The following is a 27,260-nucleotide window of genomic DNA, read 5'->3' on the forward strand; positions in this document are numbered from 1 at the left end:
CTTTTTTCTGACCTGTCGCCGTGATTCACCACACGGAAACGATTGCATGCCGGCTCATTAACATAGTAAAATGTGGGCGTGTACAGGGCGGGACTCAGGTACGCACACTTGTAGGTGATCCTGTGATTTATAAAGGGAACATTGCGTACAGCTTGCGTGCGCACAGTTTTATAAATCAGATTTTTTTTTGCAAACTTTGGCTTTTTGGCGTACGTACACTTTTAGTAAGGATCCTACGCACAGTTTTATAAATGAGGGCCCAGGTCTTGGTCCAGACCTTTGTAGTCCATGTCGGGGATGATCTGAATCTAGTGTCGACTCTCCTGTTGAATCCATTTGTTTTCACTTTGGTGAACAATCACTGAGACCAGAAGCTTTAATTGCCTTCAATACGGTTAGTTGTCTGAGAAGAAGAAGCAGTAAAGTTTGATGATAAGTCAAATAAATATTCAGATTAAATATTAACCTGACACACACCTGGACCTGACGCTGTAACCTGCTGACACTTCAGCTGATCAGCTTCAAATATTGATATGATAGGAATGAAAGTTTAACTGGAAATTCAGATCTTTTCTCTGTTGGTCTGTTGGACCACAAAAACACAGTGTCGACCAACAATAACTCACAACAGCTGATGGAATCTTCCACCTGAGTGGTTTGTAATTTACACACATGAAACATTTGCTGAATGAATAATGTGATGGTCTGAACTGCCAAACATCTCCCACAATGCAACTTGCCCCTCACACTACTTAGTTTGACAGCAGGATGGTTTTATGTTTATTTGCACCACTCATGACATTGCAGATAGGAAGGGGGGTTTCCTCCATATCGTGACCTATGTATCATGATCATATTGTATTGGGATAATATCGTAGTAAAAGTATTTCTTACATTGTATTTATTGTATCAGGATGCAGCAGCAGAGACCAGACTCCCCTGGACCTGGACCTGGACCCAGCTGTGTGTCCATAAAGAGTGACCAGTCTATGGAGCACCCTATTCTTTTTAAAGCTGAACAAGCTGCTGATGGAAGGTAAGAACTGAACCTGAACTCTCATTAGAGGATGAATCAGGTCTAGACCAGCACCTTAATCAGTAACTCAGAGTCCACCAGCCCTGAATCCTGCAACCCGTTCTGTCTTCTGAACCACGATGAGTGACAGACAGTCTCTTGTTTCCCTGAAGCTCGAACAGAAAGGACCAATTAAATCCTTTTTAACTGGGATTAAACTACAGAATATGAAATAAACAATCCAACCTTAAAGAGACAATGAGGAGAAAACCTCTTGAAAGAAAAGACTCATAGACGGGAAAAGTAAAGAGTTAATGACATAGAAGAGTAGCGGCCAGGCTAAGCTAAGCTAAGAACAGAAAGACTCCAAACTAACACCAAACTCGAGCACCGTCTTCCTCTGACTCAAGGGAGGTTGTAGAGTATTAAGTAAGACACTTTATATCCACCAGACTCTTATTATAGGTTTTAACGTAACTGATAATGCACGAGGAGGTGTCTATTATCAGGAGGTAATGGACTACGTGAAGGACAGAACCATCAGACGCCCAGTGGAGATTTTGCAACCAAAATGTAAAGTTGTTTCATGAGTCATAACTCCGTTTCCACATCATTGTCACCCCATAAGGTTCTAATGCAACGGAAACATTGTCCACTGCTCCCGTTAATAGGACGGACCTTAGATACGACTTGGCAACGGGAGATATTTCTAGTCCGCTCAGCTCATAGAACCCTTAGGCACAGCTACAAACCACAAAGCTAACATTATGCTAGCAAAACGCTGAGTCCAGCACTAAGACGGGTGTTCACGGGTCCACAACGTGGTCTGATGTGACCCAGATCCATTTATAGTATTGATTTTGACACAAGCATCAACTCTTAGAGCAAGACTCATCAATATAAAGATAAACAGAGCAAACTGATTCATGAAGCTCAACTAGTTAGAATCTGATATTGTATTTAATGTATCAGGATGCAGCAGCAGAGACCAGACTCCCCTGGACCTGGACCCAGCTGTGTGTCCATGAAGAGTGACCAGTCTATGCCCCGCAATATTAGATTTAAAGCTGACCAAGCTGATGATGGAAGGTAAGAACTGAACCTGAACCCTCCTTAGAGGATGAATCAGGTCTAGACCAGCCAGAGAAAAGTTAAGAGTCAGTGAGAAGCTAAATTGGCTAACGTGACAGCTACTGCAAGCTAAGCTAAGCTATGCTAAAGTGGGTTTACATCGGAGCTGACCAGTTCTGTAAAGTGAAGCCAAAGCTGAAGTGCCTTAAACTGTCAATCTCTCTGGTTGTATAGAAGTCTATGAGAAAATGGTCCTACTTCTCTCTGCTGGCCACCAGGGGGCGACTCCTCTCTGGTTGTATAGAAGTCTATGAGAAGATGGTCCTACTTCTCTCTGCTGGCCACCAGGGGGCGACTCTTCTCTGGTTGTATAGAAGTCTATGAGAAAATGGTCCTACTTCTCTCTGCTGGCCACCAGGGGGCGACTCCTCTCTGGTTGTATAGAAGTCTATGAGAAAATGGTCCTACTTCTCTCTGCTGGCCACCAGGGGGCGACTCCTCTCTGGTTGTATGGAAGTCTATGATAAATGGTCCTACTTCTCTCTGAATATTCAGATAAAGACATTGTAATCGGTCTACGGAGCAGATCAAGTGTTCACGCTGCATAACACGGTGCCTTCCGGGTCAATAAAAAAGACGTAAAGGCAAAATCTGGAATGAGAAATGGCACTATTTCATCCCCGAATCCCATTCATGAACACAATATCTAATATCAGTTAACGAGTCGTTTTCCGTTTCTCGTTTTCCGATTTTAAAACGAATAACGGGATACGAGTCATTTCCGTGTTTCGTTCTTTTATTTTGAAGCGTAAAACAGGAAACGACTCGTTATCCGTTTTCCGGGTGTCGACTTCAACACGAAAGTCTGATGGCCGCAGCGTTCACGGACCCATCTCCCCAACAGAAGGTACGCTACTGCTAGGGCTCGTGCCACCACTCACGAGTCACATGACGTTAAATGAACACAAGCTAGTCCTACTTTCTGCTGTGTTTTAGACAGTTACACACACACACACACACACACACACACACAGATACACACACACACACACACACACACACAGATACACACACACACAGATACACACACACACACACACACACACACAGTTTTCATGACACATACCTGGGCCCTCATTTATAAAGCTTGCGTGCGCATAAAACGGGGCTGGAAACGTGCGTACGCCACTTTCCACGCAAATGTTGTGATCTATAAAAACCAAACTTGACGGGAAAGTGTGCGTACCCGTAAGCAAACTCTGAGGCATGCGTACCGGTACGCACATTCTGGAGACTGGAAGGGAATCAGCAGTAAACGTGAGAAGAACTATATATTTTTGATGACTCGCACACATTTAATTACACTCCATATCATACGTTAGATCTGCGTTATCATGATGAACTCCAGCAATGTTTTTGACGCTTTTAATGAGTGATAGTTTTTTTCATGTTAACACCTTCTTTTAAAATCTGACTTGTATCTTAAATCAAAATCCTTTTGAAATATTGAATCAGCGCTGTCACCGCAGGAGGAGGAGACGGCCCAAATGCATGTAATACAGTATAAATACCTTCCATTAGATCCCTGTAGAACACAGCGGGAATAACTAAATATTATCCTTATTTATATATATCATCAACACACATACATACAGCCATTAAGCCATCGTATAATTGTTACACTTATCTTGTTTTTAAACCACCAGAGCGCAGAGGAAATGCACTATAATGAGTGGCACGCTCGTGCGCGCTCAGTGGAGAAAAGTGGAGAGCGCAAATGTATCGATGACCCCGAGCCACGGCCCCCTGCCCGACTGGAGGGGTATCAACAGGGCGCAAGAATCCGTGAGGATGTCATGCGTTTGTAATATAAGGAAGACAACAATGTTCATTGTAAACGTAGTATTTTATTAATCACAGTGCGCGTTTGCCGTAGCTCATCTGCAACGTTGTTGATGGCGGTGATTGTGTCTCGCTGAAGTTGCAGGACGGCATCAGTGAGCACCGACCGCTTGATGTGCCATGCGTCCGGGGTGCACTGCTGCTTTGTGCCGGACCCGGACGCTGTGCCGAGGGCCCGTCACCCTCGTCACATCACCCTCCTCACATCACCGTCCTCACATCACCCTCCTCACATCACCCTCCTCACATCACCGTCCTCACATCACCGTCCTCACATCACCCTCCTCACATCACCCTCCTCACATCACCCTCCTCACATCACCCTCCTCACATAACCCTCCTCACATCACCGTCCTCACATCACCCTCCTCACATCACCCTCCTCACATCACCCTCCTCACATCACCCTCCTCACATCACCGTCCTCACATCACCCTCCTCACGTCACCCTCCTCACATCACCCTCCTCACTGTCACCCTCCTCACATCACCCTCCTCACATCACCCTCCTCACTGTCACCCTCCTCACATCACCCTCCTCACATCACCCTCCTCACATCACCGTCCTCACATCACCGTCCTCACATCACCCTCCTCACATCACCCTCCTCACGTCACCCTCCTCACATCACCCTCCTCACTGTCACCCTCCTCACATCACCCTCCTCACATCACCCTCCTCACATCACCCTCCTCACATCACCGTCCTCACATCACCCTCCTCACATCACCGTCCTCACATCACCGTCCTCACATCACCCTCCTCACATCACCCTCCTCACGTCACCCTCCTCACATCACCCTCCTCACTGTCACCCTCCTCACATCACCCTCCTCACATCATCCTCCTCACCGTCACCCTCCTCACCGTCACCCTCCTCACCGTCACCCTCCTCACATCACCGTCCTCACATCACCCTCCTCACTGTCACCCTCCTCACGTCACCCTCCTCACCGTCACCCTCCTCACATCACCCTCCTCACATCACCCTCCTCACTGTCACCCTCCTCACTGTCACCCTCCTCACGTCACCCTCCTCACCGTCACCCTCCTCACCGTCACCCTCCTCACATCACCCTCCTCACCGTCACCCTCCTCACCGTCACCCTCCTCACCGTCACCCTCCTCACATCACCCTCCTCACATCACCCTCCTCACATCACCCTCCTCACGTCACCCTCCTCACTGTCACCCTCCTCACATCACCCTCCTCACGTCACCCTCCTCACATCACCCTCCTCACTGTCACCCTCCTCACATCACCCTCCTCACATCACCCTCCTCACCGTCACCCGCCTCACCGTCACCCTCCTCACATCACCCTCCTCACGTCACCCTCCTCACCGTCACCCTCCTCACATCACCCTCCTCACCGTCACCCTCCTCACATCACCCTCCTCACCGTCACCCTCCTCACCGTCACCCTCCTCACATCACCCTCCTCACCGTCACCCTCCTCACGTCACCCTCCTCACATCACCCTCCTCACCGTCACCCTCCTCACCGTCACCCTCCTCACATCACCCTCCTCACCGTCACCCTCCTCACCGTCACCCTCCTCACATCACCCTCCTCACCGTCACCCTCCTCACCGTCACCCTCCTCACATCACCCTCCTCACATCACCCTCCTCACATCACCCTCCTTACCGTCACCCTCCTCACCGTCACCCTCCTCACATCACCCTCCTCACATCACCCTCCTCTACGTCACGCTGCAGACTCTGGAAGGACAGAAACTATTTAACGTTTTGTTTTATATACAATAAAAGTGTAAAATCTGTTCACCCTTATCCCTCTGGTCTCAGTCGCGTCTGTGTCTCCCTCCTTTTCGGACACAATCCCCGTCAAAGTCACATCAAAATCAAACCTCCTCAAATACTCTAGCAATACATTAAATCCATGTTAGGAGCGGAAAGATGTCATTTACCTTCAGATCACCGTCCGCTCCGTCCCACTGACGCCGTTGACTGCAGCAGCAATGTGTTGCCACTCGCTCTGCGTCTTTTTCTTCGTGATCCCGCTGCTGTGGCCACTAAATTAAATTATTGTCCGGGCCTCCACCTCCCCAACAAGTGTCTCTTTCTCCGTTTCTGAAAAGTTACGTTTCTTCGCTTTTTCCTGACCTGTCGCCGTGATTCACCACACGGAAACGATTGCATGCCGGCTCATTAACATAGTCAAATGTGGGCGTGTACAGGGCGGGACTCAGGTACGCACACTTGTAGGTGATCCTGTGATTTATAAAGGGAACATTGCGTACAGCTTGCGTGCGCACAGTTTTATAAATCAGATTTTTTTTTGCAAACTTTGGCTTTTTGGCGTACGTACACTTTTAGTAAGGATCCTACGCACAGTTTTATAAATGAGGGCCCAGGTCTTGGTCCAGACCTTTGTAGTCCATGTCGGGGATGATCTGAATCTAGTGTCGACTCTCCTGTTGAATCCATTTGTTTTCACTTTGGTGAACAATCACTGAGACCAGAAGCTTTAATTGCCTTCAATACGGTTAGTTGTCTGAGAAGAAGAAGCAGTAAAGTTTGATGATAAGTCAAATAAATATTCAGATTAAATATTAACCTGACATACACCTGGACCTGACGCTGTAACCTGCTGACACTTCAGCTGATCAGCTTCAAATATTGATATGATAGGAATGAAAGTTTAACTGGAAATTCAGATCTTTTCTCTGTTGGTCTGTTGGACCACAGAAACACAGTGTGGATCAACAATAACTCACAACAGCTGATGGAATCTTCCACCTGAGTGGTTTGTAATTTACACACATGAAACATTTGCTGAATGAATAATGTGATGGTCTGAACTGCCAAACATCTCCCACAATGCAACTTGCCCCTCACACTACTTAGTTTGACAGCAGGATGGTTTCATGTTTATTTGCACCACTCATGACATTGCAGATAGGAAGGGGGGTTTCCTCCATATCGTGACCTATGTATCATGATAATATTGTATTGGGATAATATCATAGTAAAAGTATTTCTTACATTGAATTTAATGTATCAGGATGCAGCAGCAGAGACCAGACTCCCCTGGACCTGGACCTGGACCCAGCTGTGTGTCCATGAAGACTGGCCGGTCTCTGGATGACTTTATGAACTTTAAAGGTGACCAAGCTGCTGATGGAAGGTAAGAACTGAACCTAAACTCTCATTAGAGGATGAATCAGGTCTAGACCAGCACCTTAATCAGTAACTCAGAGTCCACCAGCCCTGAATCCTGCAACCCGTTCTGTCTTCTGAACCACGATGAGTGACAGACAGTCTCTTGTTTCCCTGAAGCTCGAACAGAAAGGACCAATTAAATCCTTTTTAACTGGGATTAAACTACAGAATATGAAATAAACAATCCAACCTTAAAGAGACAATGAGGAGAAAACCTCTTGAAAGAAAAGACTCATAGACGGGAAAAGTAAAGAGTTAATGACATAGAAGAGTAGCGGCCAGGCTAAGCTAAGCTAAGAACAGAAAGACTCCAAACTAACACCAAACTCGAGCACCGTCTTCCTCTGACTCAAGGGAGGTTGTAGAGTATTAAGTAAGACACTTTATATCCACCAGACTCTTATTATAGGTTTTAACGTAACTGATAATGCATGAGGAGGTGTCTATTATCAGGAGGTAATGGACTACGTGAAGGCCAGAACCATCAGACGCCCAGTGGAGATTTTGCAACCAAAATGTAAAGTTGTTTCATGAGTCATAACTCCGTTTCCTCATCATTGTCACCCCATAAGGTTCTCATGCAACGGAAACATTGTCCACTGCTCCCGTTAATAGGACGGACCTTAGATACGACTTGGCAACGGGAGATATTTCTAGTCCGCTCAGCTCATAGAACCCTTAGGCACAGCTACAAACCACAAAGCTAACATTATGCTAGCAAAACGCTGAGTCCAGCACTAAGACGGGTGTTCACGGGTCCACAACGTGGTGTAATGTGACCCAGATCCATTTATAGTATTGATTCTGACACTAGCATCAACTCTTAGAGCAAGACTCATCAATATAAAGATAAACAGAGCAAACTGATTCATGAAGCTCAACTAGTTAGAATCTGATATTGTATTTAATGTATCAGGATGCAGCAACAGAGACCAGACTCCCCTGGACCTGGACCCAGCTGTGTGTCCATGAAGAGTGACTGGTCTATGCCCCGCAATATTGGATTTAAAGCTGACCAAGCTGATGATGGAAGGTAAGAACTGAACCTGAACCCTCCTTAGAGGATGAATCAGGTCTAGACCAGCCAGAGGAAAGTTAAGAGTCAGTGAGAAGCTAAATTGGCTAACGTGACAGCTACTGCAAGCTAAGCTAAGCTAATATATGCTAAAGTGGGTTTACATCGGAGCTGACCAGTTCTGTAAAGTGAAGCCAAAGCTGAAGTGCCTTTAACTGTCAATCTCTCTGGTTGTATAGAAGTCTATGAGAAAATGGTCCTACTTCTCTCTGCTGGCCACCAGGGGGCGACTCCTCTCTGGTTGTATAGAAGTCTATGAGAAAATGGTCCTACTTCTCTCTGCTGGCCACCAGGGGGCGACTCCTCTCTGGTTGTATAGAAGTCTATGAGAAAATGGTCCTACTTCTCTCTGCTGGCCACCAGGGGGCGACTCCTCTCTGGTTGTATAGAAGTCTATGAGAAAATGGTCCTACTTCTCTCTTGATGTATTATCTCAGTAAACATTGTAAACATGAGTTTATGGTCTCAATCTCTAGTTTCAAGTCTTCTTCAATCCAGCATGATGTTCATTTAGTACATTATGGTCCATTTAGAGTCCACCAGACCAGAAAGCAGGGGATGCTTTAGGGGGCGGGGCTTACCTGCTGATTGACAGGTCTCTACCAATGCAGTTAGCTACTAAGATGACTTAAACACTTAGCTGTAAAGTTGACCTTGAATTATGAAGCTAACTTTGTTAGCAGCTTCACACCAGAATCCAGATGGATCCAGATCCAGTAAGGTTGCTGCTCTGGGTTCCGCTCTACCGCTTGTGTTCATCAGATCCACCCTTTGTGCAGAATCCGAGGCTTCAAAACCGTAGTCCACAAACCAACAGGCGATGTCACCATGACGACGTCCACTTCTGATCTCCAGTCTGTGGTTTAGTGACTCTTTAAACTTGGTTTTCTCCACAGAGTTCAGCAGATCTCAGAGGTTCCGTTGACCCGGCAGCATCAAACAGACCTGGACTCCATATTTATGGTGAGTACATGTACAAGCTCACCTTTCACTATTAACCACATCAACTACAGATTCAATGCTGAACTGGTTCTAGTGGTCTCCATGCTGCTCAGACCCACACATGAATCCCATGTTGGGTTCTTTAGAGTTCATGTTCAGTTTATCCTTCTGTTCCAGCTGCTGGAGGAGAACATCAGCACTTTTGTGAAGAACGAGCTGAAGAAGATCCAGAAGGTCCTGAGTCCAGATTACCCAGAATATTTGGAGAGTGAGGATGAGGAGTTGTTGGACGGTGAGGATGAAGAGCAGAGGAGGAGCAGAGAGGCGTTTCAGAAGATCACAGTGGACTTCCTGAGGAGAATGAAGCAGGAGGAGCTGGCTGCCTGTCTGCAGATCAGTAAGAGGATTTTAACAGATTTAACATGGTGGAAAGAAGAGAAGGATTCAACATGAAGAACTTCATATTTCTCCTAATAGGCTGCACACAACTTCAATGTTTAGGTTCTCTGGTTGTCTACAGACCTGATTACAGCTGACATCATCATTATTATGCGTACGCATGATGTCAACATTTATGTGGTTTTGCTTCAACCATCCAGACGAGTTAGAAGCTTTAAACAGTGAATTTAAACTGTTAGTAGCATCTAAATGTCTGCTTGTTACGTGTTCGGATGTCAGAATCGATATTCCAACAGACTCAAGTTCTACAGAGTTCAGACAGGATCACGACCGTTTCAGAGGAACAGGTGTTTCACTTCACCCAGTGACCGTGTTAACTGGTGACTTTCAGCTCGTATTACTCCAGTGTTGGTAGATGAAAACAAAAATGTATTTAAAACAGGCTTCTACGAGGACGCCTCCATGTTTTCAATGGTGGCGTCTCAGCGTGGAGGATTACGGTCTACCAGGATATTTAGAAATCCCAACGGTACTATTTTCAACACCGTCATCAATACCGTCTCTTTCTATGATGCTGTATTGTGATGTGTTGTACTGACCAGCAGATGCCACCAGAGGTCAGTGTTTCTTTTTTGTTGCCTTAAAAATCTCATTCTGGTGAATTTTCCTTTCAAAACCAGAACGGCACATTGAGGCGATACAAGAGTCTCTTTATTTCTAGACTGACTCACTGAGCTTTACAGCTGCAGTTCAAAGGGTTATATATCCTTCCAGTTCTGTTTGTCTTGTAAATGTCTTTTATTTGACTTCTGTTGGCTTCATCAGGTGCACCTGATTGATTTGTGTCCAATAGTTATGATTTAATCATGAAAGAAGCTCATGAAGTCACTACTACTGAGGACTATAGGAATACATGGCTCTAACACATGGCTTGTTCATAGACTGTAAAGGGTCTGTAGGATCCACTAACTGGGTTCCTTTGTTGTTTATCCAGGAACCGCTGGTCCAGTGTACCAACGTAAACTCAAGTCTAACCTCAAGAAGAAGTTCCAGTGTTTGTTTGAGGGCATCACTAAAGCCGGAAACCCAACCCTCCTGAATGAGGTCTACACGGAGCTCCACGTCACAGAGGGAGGGACTGCAGAGGTCAATGAGGAACATGAGGTCAGACAGATTGAAACGGCATCCAGGAAACCAGACAGACCAGAAACAACCATCAGACAAGAAGACATCTTTAAAGGCTCACCTGGAAGGGATGGACCAATCAGAACAGTGATGACAAAGGGAGTGGCTGGCATCGGGAAAACAGTGTTAACACAGAAGTTCACTCTGGACTGGGCTGAAGACAAAGCCAACCAGGACATACAGTTCACGTTTCCATTCACTTTCAGAGAGCTGAACCTGCTGATAGAGAAGAAGTTCAGCTTGGTGGAACTCCTTCATCACTTCTTCCCTGGAACCAAAGAAGCAGGAATCTGCAGGTTTGAAGGGTTCCAGGTTGTGTTCATCTTTGACGGTCTGGACGAGTGTCGACTTCCTCTGGACTTCCACAACAACGAGATCCTGACTGATGTTACAGAGTCCACCTCAGTCCAAGTGCTGCTGACAAACCTCATCAGGGGGAAACTGCTTCCCTCTGCTCGCCTCTGGATCACCACAAGACCTGCAGCAGCCAATCAGATCCCTCCTGGGTGTGTTGACATGGTGACAGAGGTCAGAGGGTTCACTGACCCACAGAAGGAGGACTACTTCAGGAAGAGGTTCAGAGATGAGGAGCAGGCAAACAGGATCATGGCCCACATCAAGACCTCACGGAGCCTCCACATCATGTGCCACATCCCGGTCTTCTGCTGGATCACTGCTACAGTTCTGGAGGACGTGTTGAAGACCAGGGAGGGAGGGGAGCTGCCCAAGACCCTGACCGACATGTACATCCACTTCCTGGTGGTTCAGTCCAAACTGAAGAACGTCAAGTATGATGGAGGAGCTGAGACGGATCCACACTGGAGTCCAGAGACCGGGAAGATGATTGAGTCTCTAGGAAAACTGGCTTTTGAGCAGCTGCAGAAAGGAAACCTGATCTTCTATGAACCAGACCTGAAAGAGTGTGGCATCGATATCAAAGCAGCCTCAGTGTACTCAGGAGTGTTCACACAGGTCTTCAGAGAGGAGAGAGGACTGTACCAGGACCAGGTGTTCTGCTTCGTCCATCTGAGTGTTCAGGAGTTTCTGGCTGCTCTTCATGTCCATCTGACCTTCGTCAACTCTGGTGTCAATCTGATGGCAGTAGAACCAACAACCTCCTCTGGGTCTAAAGTCTCCAGACACAAACCTAAACTAAAACATCTGCACCGGAGAGCTGTGGACAAGGCTTTACAGAGTCCAAACGGACACCTGGACCTGTTCCTCCGCTTCCTTCTGGGTCTGTCACTAGAGACCAATCAGAAACACCTACGAGGTCTGCTGACACAGACAGGAAGTAGCTCACAGACCAATCAGGGAACAGTCCAGTACATCAAGGAGAAGGTTGATGAGGATCTGTCTCCAGAGAGAAGCATCAATCTGTTCCACTGTCTGAATGAACTGAATGATCGTTCTCTGGTGGAGGAGATCCAACAGTATCTGACTTCAGGACGTCTCTCCTCCAATAGACTGTCTCCTGGTCAGTGGTCAGCTCTGGTCTTCATCTTACTGTCATCAGAGAAACATCTGGACGTGTTTGACCTGAAGGAATACTCTGCTTCAGAGGAGGCTCTTCTGAGGCTGCTGCCGGTGGTCCAAGCCTCCAGCAAAGCTCTGTAAATATAGTTTTTATATTCAGAAAACAACAAACCATCTTGGAATTACAAGGTTCTATCTGCATTCTGAACCATTTGATTGGTTTTCCAAACTGCAAAAGGTAAAGAAGTAAAAAGTAGTTCCAAATAGTTACTGAAGAGTAAAGGTAAGAAAGTATTTAGTGAAAAAACTACTGGAGTACTGAGTAACTTCTGAGTAAATTCTGATTATTGTGGCCCCGCACCTGGTGATCTGAGAGACTACCAGGAGGCATAGACGTTGGAAGGGCAGCTAACCCCCCCAGTTACATAAAAACCAATGCTTTCTCTAACATGAAGCGTTTGTTACCTCAGCTGAAAGAAAAGAAACAACACAGCTCACACACACACACACACACACACACACATACACACACACACAGATACACACACACACACACACACACACACACATATACACACATACACACACACACATATACACACACAGAGATACACACACACAGAGATACACACACACATATACACACACACACACAGATACACACACACACACACAGTGATGGATAGTCATGTTGAAGACATTTATTGTAACTTTTCTCTGAGTTTTGTCGACATAAGAATGACTCGACCCACAAGAATCTGCGTGATGAGCAGCTACAAACAGAATCTCACATCAGAAACATTCAGAAAGGAACTGATTCACAACTGAAAGTGAAACTTAAATAGGATCGACAGATTCACTGACTTTAGACGGTAAAAGTCGGGGGATTTCAAAAAGTGGGCGGTATATTGTGACTCCTCCATAAATGATTGCACATACACTTGCATATTTATGCACATTTGTCTCTGAATGACAAGGATTTAGAATTAAAACACGTTCAAAGAGTTCTATCTATAACCGGGCGTGGAGAGTTTGTGTGCCGTCATGTGACTGCCTGGCTGCGTTTGATTGGTGAAACGGAGTCAGTGAGAGTCTTGAAAGAAGACTCAGACAGAAATAAACAGATGGCACAGTGTGACGTTAACCTCACCATGGAGCCTAATACGCCACCCAGCTGCAACAATAACCTGATGAACAAACATGTTAAACATCATTAACTTCATTAGGATAATAATGTCAGTTAGAACCTGAGGGGATGAACAGTTGTTTGTAATTGTTTCATCACTAATTTCTGATTCCTCTTCAGACTCAGTGGCTGTAACCTCTCAGAGAGAAGCTGTGAAGGTCTGTCCTCAGTTCTCAGCTCCCAGTCCTCCAGTCTAAGAGACCTGGACCTGAGTACCAACGACCTGCAGGATTCAGGAGTGAAGCTGCTGTCTGCTGGTCTGGAGAGTCCACACTGTCGACTGGAAACTCTCAGGTCAGATTCAACTACTTTGAGAAGTTTACCTATGAAGCTTTCAATGATGTGTTTACATGCACCAAATATTCAGTTATTTATATTCACGTATTCCTAAAAAGACACGTTTGCTACTAATCTGTTAACATGGTGATGAAATACTGTTTCTGCTGCTAACGACTTGCCAGCAAAAGAACAAAACAAAACTTTTGTCAAAACCAAACCTCTTGTTTCTCTTTTCCCTGCCGTTCCATGTTTTAATAGTTTTATAAATCCACCTGGTGTTTATAAATGCTGTTGCAAACGTCAGTCTACGTTTGTGAACGTCACTCCATGAACATGTGAGCCTGAACTCCAACACCAGACTGTCTCTGCTGTCAAGGTGGAGCCAGTTTGAACCACTTTCTATACAGTTGAGTTTATTGAGTTTTATATGAAATGAACTAATATTCTTGTCACGGTGGCTGAAGCAGCAGGGAGGACCCACATGCAGACTCAAAGCTATGCAGATGCAATGAAGACATATTATTCATGAAAACACCCCCTAGTGGCCAGCAGAGAGAATGCAGCTTTAAGGACCTTCAGGCTTGACTTCACTTCTCTGAACCAGAGGTTGATGCCTGATTGGAATATCAACTCTGACAACTGAACATGAACCAAGCAGACATTTTGATGCTGCTGACAGTTTTAATTCAAAGTTTAAAGCTTCTAACTCGTCTGCACGGCGGAGACAAAACACCATTTTAACACCAACATGTGCACACACATTTATGATGACAATGACTGTAAAAGGCTCTATAGCAAGGGTCACTAAGAGGTGGAGCTTGGACCAGATCCAGACCCAGACCCCGTCCTATCTGGACCCAGACCCATAACTGATGGATCATTGAGAATTATGAAATGATGACGGAGCGTTTCCATTTTACTGCTGCAGCGTTAGCATCACTACACTGGTTCAGATGGTTGGAGGCTAAATCATCTCACTGGTTGCTACTCACAAACACTAAATTACCCAGTAATGCAACGGGGTGAAACGTTAACTCTGAACTTAATCAAATCTGTGCAAACTGGAGTTTCTGTGAGTGACGTTTCCATGGTGACAACTGAGGAGACTCACTGACAGCTGACAGATGGATCAGAGAGTGGAGGTGATAAACGTCAGTCAGGTGGGTGAGATCTAGAGCCGATAGATAAGTTCACACGGCTGCTCTCAAAGAGGAACGCTGACAGTGAGAACAGACACTGCATGAAAAGTCGGATTTTTGTCCCTGTAAACGCCCGGAAATCTCCCTAATTTTCGGGAGTTAACGACAGTTTACAGGCTGCGAACGCCGCATTCGTCTGTGCCGAAAATTGTCGAAAACGAACCACAGCGAAGGCTCTAATTAGCATATGAATAGCAGCGAAACCGCGCCTGGCCAGAGATGGCTTGAATATCCTCACTCAGGATTGGATGAAACCACTAGTTTTAAACAAGTATAATCGCTCGTGATTGGTTGGCAGATCTGGTCATTATAAATATAAAGCCAACCCACGTTGGCAGATCTGTCACCATTGGTCACACTGGGTCTTTTAAACAAGAATAATCACTAGTGATTGGTTAGCAGATCTATCACTATATATATATATATATATATATATATATATATATATATATATATATATATATATATATATATATATGTATATTTATACATATATATACACACATATATTTATTTTTATTTATTTATATATTTATAAATATAAATATGAATGAATTTATTGAGGAAAGGAAAAATTGCCAGGAGGAAGTATTCAAAGAAAGAGCTTTATTGACAACACAACACACAAATGAACTGGCGACATTCTGTCCGAATTTGGTCAATTTTACAGCCGCCTGCGGTGCGTGGCCCTGTACTTGGGAGTCTTCTCTAATCGCGACTGTAGAGTCGCACAGAGCTCGGTGAGCTCCTGGCTACGAGAGGATGGAGGTCGCACAATCCATCCAGAACCCCGCCAACGACGCCGTCCTCCTCATCAGACATCATGTCTGTGGTGGCGCTCTTCCAACGGTCCACCTCATCGCCAGCAAGCACACTCTGTCTCGCTTCCAGCAGCTGTAAAACAATCAATAAAGACAATCAGTACTGCGCGATGCACTGCGCATGGACACAACACATCTATTAATGCACCTGAAAAATAGGTTTAGGTAGGTTTGGTCACATTGACCAAAAACGGATCTAATAAATCTAATAAGTCTTACGCTCTTTCTCCTGGAACGACTCCGGGCTGACGTCTTCACAGCTTCCGCCTGCGATGCGAGATCAGGCTGTGTGTGTCTGAAGCTCCTGCGTACCGTTTCATAGTACGTCTTACAGGCAGCTGGAAAACAATTAAATGAGTGATATGAATAAGAAAACTTAAGTCACAGTAAAATTAAAACAAGGAAGAAGAAAACAGTAAAAGTTACTTACACACAATGGCGTCACTATCAGCGTCTTAGAAATCCGGACTTGCGGACAAAGCTCCGAGCAAGTAAGAGGTCACAGCTTCGTTATGAGGCGAGGTTCGTCTGTGAAAACAAAATGAACAGTTAAGATCGGTATCTACGGTTAACGCATCTATTTCCTTATACAGCAGAATGAAAGCATATTCTTTAAATCGTACCCTTGCTCCGGTTCGTAGCGCCTACAATTCGTCTCCGAGTTGTGAAGACGGCGTACTGCTTCCTGTTAAAGACCAACAACATACGATACACTTAACAAAGCAACTTAACGTTACACTGGTTCCTCTCTCTTGTTCTTTTACAAGGCTACTATGCTACTTTTAGCTTGGACTATTAGCTTTTAAGCTACTTTTAGCTTGGGCTTGCTTTGCTAATTTTAGCTTAGCTAGCAGTCACCGAACATATTCTTACCGCAATCATCCTGAGAGTCTCCAGCAGTCCTGGGACATCCTGAGAGTCTCCAGCAGTCCTGGATATAAGAATTATAACATTTAAACCACATTTTCTTATGCATTTTGGGAAGTTGAGTAGATTTAGCAAGGTCCGCTATTGTATGTGAACGCACTACGTACTCAAATTTACGTCACAATTAAGTACGAGTAGGACGTTAGTATGGCATTTCGAACACAGCCGAGATCTATGATCTATGAACCCATCCTTGACCCTCTAGCAGAACTACGACCAGCCATTATAAAGCAGTTTATAGTTGTTAATGTTGTGTCAAAAGGTACTGCATTTAAACATGTTATTGCGCAAGTTTCCTGGCTTCATCCCCATCCGGACAGACATTTTTATGGAAAGCCAATAGAAGTTTGGAGCTTGCAGGGAACAGACAGGTCATACCCAGCATCATTTCTGCCTGTTGAGCGCATTGCTGGGAGATGTGTGGTTAACACATCCACTGTGCATTTAAGCACAGAAAGGGTCACTGTAGTCATACCACTATGCACAGTGGTTGAGCTCTAGGAGACTGTGATGTTGTTTGCATGAATGTACATTTTACCTTTGTGGCAAAGCCTGATTAAAAGTAATTGTTGAAGCAAATTGTTTTGTGTATCTTTGAATGAAGATGAAATGAAGTTATATCTTTGAATGAAGATGAAATGAAGTTAACACCTTTCAGAAAAATGTCACCTGGGGGAAAACTCCCCCTGCTACCCTGATTTGCATTTGTATAGCTCACAGCATTTTCATTTACATGTTAAAGCCTCCCCTAGGATTACGGGGAGGGGGGTCATGGGGGGACAACTGCCAAGCAAGGCCCACGTCAATTCCCGGCAATTTACGTCAGTTTTCGTGTTTCCTGCAAATTGCCGTTTGCAGTCGTAAACCTGAACTTCCACGGCAATTTACAGGGCCGCTAACTGACGAAAATCCCACTTTTCATGCAGTGAGAGCTTTGAATCAAGACAGACTCTTTTCTTCCAGTTGAACACCTGAATGCCTCATATGTTCTGAGACTCTTAAGAAGCACATTTTCAAAGCTGTGTTTTGTATTTTACTGTTATTATCAGAGTACTTGTTATTCATAATTCCTCCAGTTCAATATGAAAACTATAACATTGTTGAAATGTTATTGAATTCCAGCCTTTTTTCTTTGCTCGATGGTTTAAAATCAATACCAGGTCTTTGTTGGCCCACCAGGTCTGAAGACAGACCACATAGACTGTTTCTACTGTTGTTCTTCTCTTTCTAACAAATGGTTTCTCCCTCACACCCCTTCTGTCATGTCTCCAAGACATCAAAGCCTGGATGGCCTTGAACGGTTTAAATTTGAACCAAAATAAAACAGAAGTGATGGTTTGGCCCCAGCAGCTCTCGTGAACCCTCGCCCATTGACTTGGGCCCTTTGACAGACTATGGAAAGCCAACAGTCACAAGCTTGGGTTTTAAAATGGACAGTGATTTTAAATTGGATCGGCAAATTAGTTCAGTATTGAAGTCCAGCTTCTTTCAGATCAGGCAGCTGGCAAAGGTGAAGCCTTTCGTTGCACAAAAGCACTTTGAGACAGTAATCCAGGCCTTCATAACATCTGGGCTGGATTACTGTAATGCACTTTATTGTGGAGCCAGCCAGTCCTCCCTCGCACGTCTCCAGCTGCTGCAAAATGCAGCCGCTCGCCTCCTAACTGGAGCGCGTAAGAGGGAGCACATAACTCCAGTCCTGGCCTCCCTCCACTGGCTGCCTGTGCATTTTAGAGTCCATTTTAAGATTCTTTTATTTGTTTTTAAGTCTTTAAATGGTCTCGCCCCCCCTTACCTCTCTGAGCTCCTTCAACCCTACCCTCCTGCTCGGTGCCTCAGGTCAGCTGACCTGCTGCTCCTGGAGGTACCGAGGTCCAAAAGGAAGCTCAGAGGGGACAGAGCTTTCTCCACTGCTGCCCCAAAACTCTGGAACGAGCTACCATTGCACATTAGACAAGCCTCCTCACTGTCCATTTTTAAAACCAGTCTTAAAACCCATTTTTACTCCCTGGCTTTCAACTCCACATGAGACTTTACTCCTGTTTTAGTGTGTTTATGGCCCTGCTTTGATTTACTGTTTTATTGTTTCTAATTGCTTTTAAAAACAATGAAACACCTGTTTTACTGTCTGTTTTATTTATTTGAGTGTTTTCATTGTTTTATGTCTCTGTACAGCACTCTGTTTTCAACTACGGTTGTTTTAAAGTGCTATATAAATAAAGTTGAGTTGAGTTCTAACGCTTCAATTTCTCTCTCAATCATTTCAGCTCGTCTCTTGTCTTTCTTTTAACGTCCTCCTCTGTCCGTCTCTGTCCATCACTCAGCCACGCTTATCCCACCCAGAACAACATCAACACAACAAAAGACAAATATCACTTCTTCTCATTTTAAAAAGTGGACAAATGGACATAAGTCTATGTAAAGTCCCCAGAAGTGACAGTAGTGTGTGTCTTCAGTCTGTCAGGTTGTCTCATCACAGAGGACGGCTGTTCTTCTCTGGCCTCAGCTCTGGACTCCAACCCCTCCTATCTGAGACAGCTGGACCTGAGCTACAATCATCCAGGAGACTCAGGAGTCAAGCTGCTGTCTGCTGGACTGGAGGGTCCACACTGGAGACTGGACACTCTCAGGTGAGGACAGATGGACAGACATCAGACTGGACTCTCAGGTGAGGACAGATTGACAGACAGGAGACTGGACACTCTCAGGTGAGGACAGATAGACAGACATCAGACTGGACACTCTCAGGTGAGGACAGGTGGACAGACATCAGACTGGACTCTCAGGTGAGGACAGGTGGACAGACATCAGACTGGACACTCTCAGGTGAGGACAGATGGACAGACATCAGACTGGTCTCTCAGGTGAGGACACATGGACATACATCAGACTGGACTCTCAGGTGAGGACAGGTGGACAGACATCAGACTGGACTCTCAGGTGAGGACAGATGGACAGACATCAGACTGGACACTCTCAGGTGAGGACAGGTGGACAGACATCAGACTGGACACTCTCAGGTGAGGACAGATGGACAGACATCAGACTGGACACTCTCAGGTGAGGACAGATGGACAGACATCAGACTGGACTCTCAGGTGAGGACAGATGGACAGACATCAGACTGGACTCTCAGGTGAGGACAGGTGGACAGACATCAGACTGGACTCTCAGGTGAGGACAGATGGACAGACATCAGACTGGACTCTCAGGTGAGGACAGGTGGACAGAAATCAGACTGGACTCTCAGGTGAGGACAGGTGGACAGAAATCAGACTGGACTCTCAGGTGAGGACAGGTGGACAGACATCAGACTGGACTCTCAGGTGAGGACAGGTGGACAGACATCAGACTGGACTCTCAGGTGAGGACAGATGGACAGACATCAGACTGGACTCTCAGGTGAGGACAGATGGACAGACATCAGACTGGACACTCTCAGGTGAGGACAGATGGACAGACATCAGACTGGACTCTCAGGTGAGGACAGATGGACAGACATCAGACTGGACTCTCAGGTGAGGACAGGTGGACAGACATCAGACTGGACTCTCAGGTGAGGACAGATGGACAGACATCAGACTGGACACTCTCAGGTGAGGACAGATGGACAACAGTCTCTGACTGAGGAGCTGGGCTTCATGTTTACTGGTGTTTGCATGTCTTCCTGCAGGGTGGACCATGGGGGACAGCAGAGACTGAGACCTGGTGTGAGGAAGTGTGAGTATGTCTTCAGTAACTCAGCTGCTCCAGATTTGAACGTGTTCATGACTGAAATCCGATTCTAATCAGGACGTAGCGTTTGTTTCTTGGTGGCTGTAAAGATGTCGTGTTGTGTTCACACCAAACGCCACATTTTCACCTTCAATTCCACACAAAGTCAACGCAGAGACGCAAACGGACGCCAATTCCTGCCGGACGGCAACGGAGGCGAATACCCAACATTCCCGTTGTTGTGGTGTTTGTGTGAGTTTAAATATTTGAAGTGAAGAGAGAAGTTCCTGAGACTCTGTGTCTCTAAAGCGTCTCAGCGTTGAGATGGTCCTCCTGTCGTCCTGACGTCCCTGAATCCTAAATGGAGGACCCAGATGTTGTCTCCTGGGTCTGTGGTCCCCTAGAGGTCTAGATAGTAGCTCACATTAGTCCAGAGACCAGACCAGACTATGTGGAGGAACCAGAGACTGTCTGTGGTCCCCCAGAGGTCTAGATAGTAGCTCACATTAGTCCAGAGACCAGACCAGACTATGTGGAGGAACCAGAGACTGTCTGTGGTCCCCTAGAGGTCTAGATAGTAGCTCACATTAGTCCAGAGACCAGACCAGACTATGTGGAGGAACCAGAGACTGGCTGTGGTCCCCCAGAGGTCTAGATAGTAGCTCACATTAGTCCAGAGACCAGACCAGACTATGTGGAGGAACCAGAGACTGTCTGTGGTCCCCTAGAGGTCTAGATAGTAGCTCACATTAGTCCAGAGACCAGACCAGACTATGTGGAGGTACCAGAGACTGTCTGTGGTCCCCTAGAGGTCTAGATAGTAGCTCACATCAGTCCAGAGACCAGACCAGACTATGTGGAGGAACCAGAGACTGTCTGTGGTCCCCTAGAGGTCTAGATAGTAGCTCACATTAGTCCAGAGACCAGACCAGACTATGTGGAGGAACCAGAGACTGTCTGTGGTCCCCTAGAGGTCTAGATAGTAGCTCACATTAGTCCAGAGACCAGACCAGACTATGTGGAGGTACCAGAGACTGTCTGTGGTCCCCTAGAGGTCTAGATAGTAGCTCACATTAGTCCAGAGACCAGACCAGACTATGTGGAGGAACCAGAGACTGTCTGTGGTCCCCCAGAGGTCTAGATAGTAGCTCACATTAGTCCAGAGACCAGACCAGACTATGTGGAGGAACCAGAGACTGTCTGTGGTCCCCTAGAGGTCTAGATAGTAGCTCACATTCGTCCAGAGACCAGACCAGACTATGTGGAGGAACCAGAGACTGTCTGTGGTCCCCTAGAGGTCTAGATAGTAGCTCACATTAGTCCAGAGACCAGACCAGACTATGTGAAGGAACCAGAGACTGTCTGTGGTCCCCTAGAGGTCTAGATAGTAGCTCACATTAGTCCAGAGACCAGACCAGACTATGTGGAGGAACCAGAGACTGTCTGTGGTCCCTAGAGCTCTAGATAGTAGCTCACATTAGTCCAGAGACCAGACCAGACTATGTGAAGGAACCAGAGACTGTCTGTGGTCCCCTAGAGGTCTAGATAGTAGCTCACATTAGTCCAGAGACCAGACCAGACTATGTGGAGGAACCAGAGACTGTCTGTGGTCCCCAGAGCTCTAGATAGTAGCTCACATTAGTCCAGAGACCAGACCAGACTATGTGAAGGAACCAGAGACTGTCTGTGGTCCCCTAGAGGTCTAGATAGTAGCTCACATTAGTCCAGAGACCAGACCAGACTATGTGGAGGAACCAGAGACTGTCTGTGGTCCCCAGAGGTCTAGATAGTAGCTCACATTAGTCCAGAGACCAGACCAGACTATGTGGAGGAACCAGAGACTGTCTGTGGTCCCCCAGAGGTCTAGATAGTAGCTCACATTAGTCCAGAGACCAGACCAGACTATGTGGAGGAACCAGAGACTGTCTGTGGTCCCCAGAGCTCTAGATAGTAGCTCACATTAGTCAAGAGACCAGACCAGACTATGTGGAGGAATCAGAGACTTTCTGTGGTCCCCTAAAGGTCTAGATAGTAGCCCACATTAGTCCAGAGACCAGACCAGACTATGTGGAGGAACCAGAGACTGTCTGTGGTCCCCCAGAGGTCTAGATAGTAGCTCACATTAGTCCAGAGACCAGACCAGACTATGTGGAGGAACCAGAGACTGTCTGTGGTCCCCTAGAGGTCTAGATAGTAGCTCACATTAGTCCAGAGACCAGACCAGACTATGTGGAGGAACCAGAGACTGTCTGTGGTCCCCAGAGGTCTAGATAGTAGCTCACATTAGTCCAGAGACCAGACCAGACTATGTGGAGGAACCAGAGACTTTCTGTGGTCCCCTAAAGGTCTAGATAGTAGACCACATGAGTCCAGAGACCAGACCAGACTATGTGGAGGAACCAGAGACTGTCTGTGGTCCCCAGAGGTCTAGATAGTAGCTCACATTAGTCCAGAGACCAGACCAGACTATGTGGAGGAACCAGAGACTTTCTGTGGTCCCCCAGAGGTCTAGATAGTAGCTCACATTAGTCCAGAGACCAGACCAGACTATGTGGAGGAACCAGAGAGGGTCTGTGGTCCCCTAGAGGTCTAGATAGTAGCTCACATTAGTCCAGAGACCAGACCAGACTATGTGGAGGAACCAGAGACTGTCTGTGGTCCCCCAGAGGTCTAGATAGTAGCTCACATTAGTCCAGAGACCAGACCAGACTATGTGGAGGAACCAGAGAGGGTCTGTGGTCCCCTAGAGGTCTAGATAGTAGCTCACATTAGTCCAGAGACCAGACCAGACTATGTGGAGGAACCAGAGACTGTCTGTGGTCCCCCAGAGGTCTAGATAGTAGCCCACATTAGTCCAGAGACCAGACCACAGGTTGGTCTGGTTTCAATCTTTAGTAATTTAAGGCCAAACTGTGATATTTTTAGGACCAACGATGTAATTTTGTGGTGTTTTTGTTTAGTCTGTTGATCGTCAGTGATCCAGAACAGACAGGTTCGTTCTCACTGATCCAACTTTCCTAACGGCTCTACATATATTACACTAATTATACACATATATAGAAACCTGTTCTCCAGGCAGGACCACACGGCCTCCCACAAAGAACACCCCCACTCCACATGGCTGACTGGTGGACATCAACACACACACACACACACACACACACACACACACACACACACACACACCCACACACACACACACACACACTTGTATAGTATTTAGTTAGATAGGCCACTTGGACTTAGTGTATGTTTCTTTGTTCATTGTTAATAAACCCCTTATGAACATACTGCTGTGTTTATTAATGTTGTATAAGAATGAATGATATCAACCTCTTCTCTGTGAAGAATTCACTAATCCTTCAACTGTTTGTACTCATATTCTAATAGTTATTAATTATTGGCATTTCAGTACAAACTCCTTAATATTGAGACTGAGTATTGATATTAATAATGATCTATTAATAACTGAATCTGCTCCTGCTAGTTCCCCAACACTGTGTTTTTCTCTGTGATCCAACAAAACACACACCACTACACACCGGTGTCTATTTATCAATGAAATGTATGACGTGACCCATCACCATCAAGGTACCGCCCCCTTGTGATGTCATATACTAATACCCAAAGTATATTTATTAAGCTTTAAAACACAAACAAAAAACACCCAACTGTCTCCAACAATAACCTTTAGCTGCATTGTGTTTGTTCTCTCCATCAGATGTCTGTGAACTGGAACTGGACACAAACACAGTCTACAGAAACCTCAAACTGGACGACACCAACAGGAAGGTGACACATGTGTACGACCAGTCATATCCAGATCATCCAGACAGATTTGTCTCATGTCCTCAGCTGCTGTGTAGAGACGGTCTGACTGGTCGCTGTTACTGGGAGGTCCAGTGGAGAGGATGGGTTTATATATCAGTGAGTTACAGAGGAATCAAGAGGAGAGGAGACGACTCTGGGTTTGGATGTAATGATCAGTCCTGGAGTCTGTGTTGTTATGATGGTGATTACTCTGTCTGTCACAAAAACAAACATACACTCATCTCCTCCTCCTCCTCCTCCTCCTCCTCCTCTGGTGTGGTAGCAGTGTACTTGGACTGTCCTGCTGGCACTTTGACCTTCTACAGAGTCTCCTCTAACAAACTGATCCACCTCCACACCTTCAACACCACGTTCACTGAACCTCTTTATCCTGGGTTTAGAGTCTGGTCTGGATCATCAGTGTCTCTGTGTCTCTGAAACTGTTCACAACAAACACAAAGCGGTGTGATTACATTCAGAGTCGATGCAAAGATGTGAATGAAAACATAGCAGTTTGTAATCCGTCAGGTTCATTCCTCCTTGTACTTGTTGTAAATGTATTCATGCTTGTGTAAATGTACTTAAATGAATGCAGTATATCGGGATGGCTTTGTCTTTAGACTGAACCTTGTCGTGTTGAGGAACATGCATTAGTGACTGGAGCAACTAGTTGCTGTCCAGTGAAAACCATCAACATGAAACACAGAGCACACACAGATTAGAATAGAAAACATCATGTATTTAACATATTACAAATAAAACACATATTAAACTGTTTCTTCATTGTTGGAGAAGATGCTCCTGCTAAATCCACTAAGGAATTATAAACTATGATGATGCTGCAGCTGTGATTTTCCATTCATCAACGCTTTATAACGCTTGCTCTTGGGTGATGTTGGGAGATACACAGACCAGCTGAGGAAGACGGCTGCACGATGCATGTGAACGTGTCTGGGTATTGTTACCACCTGGCTCTAAGGTGGCAACAAGGAGGGAGGCGACACACAGATAAAGCACCAAAAAGGTACTTTTATTTGACTAAAGTAAATGAACTTATTTAGAAATGAATGTGGTGTGTAGGTAAGAAAAGGAGTCAGTCATGTCAGCAGTGTGTGGATGTGTGGACAATATGGTGAGATGTGTGCTGTATAGTGCCACAAACCAAACAAAGGAAGGAACAATCAAGGGTCTGGAGCCAGCTGAGAGAGAGAGAGGCTATGCAGAGGGCCGACTTCTATGCCCTCTGGAGAGCCCAGCCCACATGGGCAGGTATAATCACGAGCCTCGACCCAAAAAGGGAATACTGTAGTGATCAATAAAAATCACGAGGCTGCTTGGGCAAGAAGTGCCGAGCGATTAAATACAGAAGTACCTTTAAGAGTAACATGTTGTAATATAATACTGACAACAACTTCACGGACGTGAGGATAGTGTAGAGGTAACGTGCCGGCTTTGCATGCAGCCGGCCACGGTTCAATTCCTGACTATGGAAGTTTGAGAAACTTCTTTCTTTGGCCGGAACTCTCTCTCTCTCTCTCTGTGTCTCTCTGTCTCTCTCTCTCTCTGTCTCTCTCTCTCTCTCTCTCTCTCTCTCTGTCTCTCTCTGTCTCTCTGTCTCTCTGTCTCTCTCTCTCTCTCTCTCTCTCTCTCTCTCTCTCTCTCTCTCTCTCTCTCTTTTAGATAGGCCTAGTAAATTCATCTACATTGATCAACTCATTTATCTCAACAATTCAATGAATACATTCAATGAACTTATTAATGAACTCACCTGAAAGGAATGTATGAGGCTGTAAATTGCATGCAGTAATGCCTTTGTCATTGGGATCTATAACATGCTATTAATAATAACATCTTTATGCCTATCATGTTTGGGTTCTATTATTATATTTGGGTTCTGGGGGAATTGTATGACATATTTATCATAGTTAAGGTAAAATGTTGGTCTAATTCTCTGATCTAAAGACAATTATACAGGCAAAAAAAACACGTGATGTCATCGCCGGGATGTGAACCTGGGATGCCCACGTTCGGGGGCAGGAGCATCACCACTCACCCAACTGGGGGCTTTAGATAATGATATGGCCAGTCGGTCTTAAACAAAATAAACGATTTATTCATATTTTTTAATTGCAAGTGTAACCTTCTTCTTAGTCTTCTCGGGTTCTGTCTGATCAACTAGGTTCGGATAAGGAGACTGGCAGTAGCACTGAAGCATGAGAGCAATTGATCTCCAACCCACATAACACACAACACAAAATATGGTATAAATGTTTAGATTCAAGTATTCAGTTTTGTTTCTCAACTTAAATTGTTCAGCCTTGCACACATTAAACGAAATGCAGTTCGCTTTCACATAAATTAAATTTGCAGAATGAAATAGAATGAGCTGACCAGGTAAGTACCGGTATAGAAAATAATAAAGATAAAATAAAATAAAATGTCTCTTTCCCCTTTAATGGCTTGAATTGTCCTTTTTATTCCTTGTTTTCCACTGTTTGTTTCAGTTTATTTATTGTCTTTCAGGGTCCTCCAAGGAGAAAACAGTTCTTTAAGTTCCTTTGTCAGTTTGTTTTTTAGCAAAAAAATGTAAAAAAAAATAGGAAAAAATCTAAAATACTGAGATCTCAGAAAAGAAAGTGCAAATATAATGTGTTCCTCCTCAGGACTGAGTCCTGTCCTACCACACTGGCGCCACACTGGTCCCGATGAACCAAGAGCCTCCACGCGGCAACGGCGGTGGTGTGGATCACAGTTGAACAGAAGAACTCGTCCCTCAAAAAAACCAGCCAAAATAGTTCAGAAAAGTCCGTGGAAACACTCGTCCGAGTCGCTCCCGAGATCGGTTTCACTTCCACCAGGTAAGTTTCTCTTCACACTCACTTCCTAACGACAGTTTTATCACAACTTCCACGAAATATCATCACTTTTGGCCGCCGAACGGGGACGCTTTGCTCTGCGGCTGCATGAGGTTTCTCCTTTCTTTTTTCCTCTTTTTCTCTGTCCCTCACCTTCTCACACACACCGAGGCCTGCAGGTGATGCGTTCAGGTAAGCTCGGAAATTCTACTATCGGAC

The 27,260-nt window shown here is 45.5% G+C and overlaps 2 protein-coding genes across 6 annotated transcripts in view; both read left to right on the plus strand.

Moving 5' to 3' along the window:
• The window catches only part of LOC311008804 (uncharacterized protein), a 248,110-nt gene that overhangs the window by 4,220 nt on the left and 216,630 nt on the right, over positions 1 to 27,260 (plus strand). For 2 of the 5 annotated variants that reach the window (XM_084002701.1, XM_084002702.1), the window contains exons 3-6: positions 914 to 1,036; positions 1,988 to 2,104; positions 7,016 to 7,138; positions 8,090 to 8,206. In XM_084002701.1, the coding sequence (XP_083858827.1) occupies positions 915 to 1,036; positions 1,988 to 2,104; positions 7,016 to 7,138; positions 8,090 to 8,206 (479 nt within the window). In that variant the 5' untranslated portion in view covers position 914. The remainder of the gene's footprint in view (positions 1 to 913; positions 1,037 to 1,987; positions 2,105 to 7,015; positions 7,139 to 8,089; positions 8,207 to 27,260) is intronic. The other 3 variants (XM_084002703.1, XM_084002704.1, XM_084002705.1) reach the window with 2 other exon arrangements.
• On the plus strand, positions 8,335 to 25,890 carry LOC311009024 (neoverrucotoxin subunit beta-like; the record flags this gene model as incomplete). Its single annotated transcript, XM_084003000.1, has 6 exons — positions 8,335 to 8,342; positions 9,495 to 9,587; positions 13,557 to 13,730; positions 19,119 to 19,292; positions 20,336 to 20,382; positions 24,098 to 25,890. 6 exons carry the CDS (start codon positions 8,335 to 8,337, stop codon positions 24,622 to 24,624), a joined length of 1,023 nt encoding a protein of 340 aa, XP_083859126.1. The 3' UTR covers positions 24,625 to 25,890.

The sequence above is a fragment of the Eutrigla gurnardus genome (assembly GCF_963514095.1).
Source record: "Eutrigla gurnardus genome assembly, chromosome: 23".
NCBI classification, from domain to species: domain Eukaryota; kingdom Metazoa; phylum Chordata; class Actinopteri; order Perciformes; family Triglidae; genus Eutrigla; species Eutrigla gurnardus.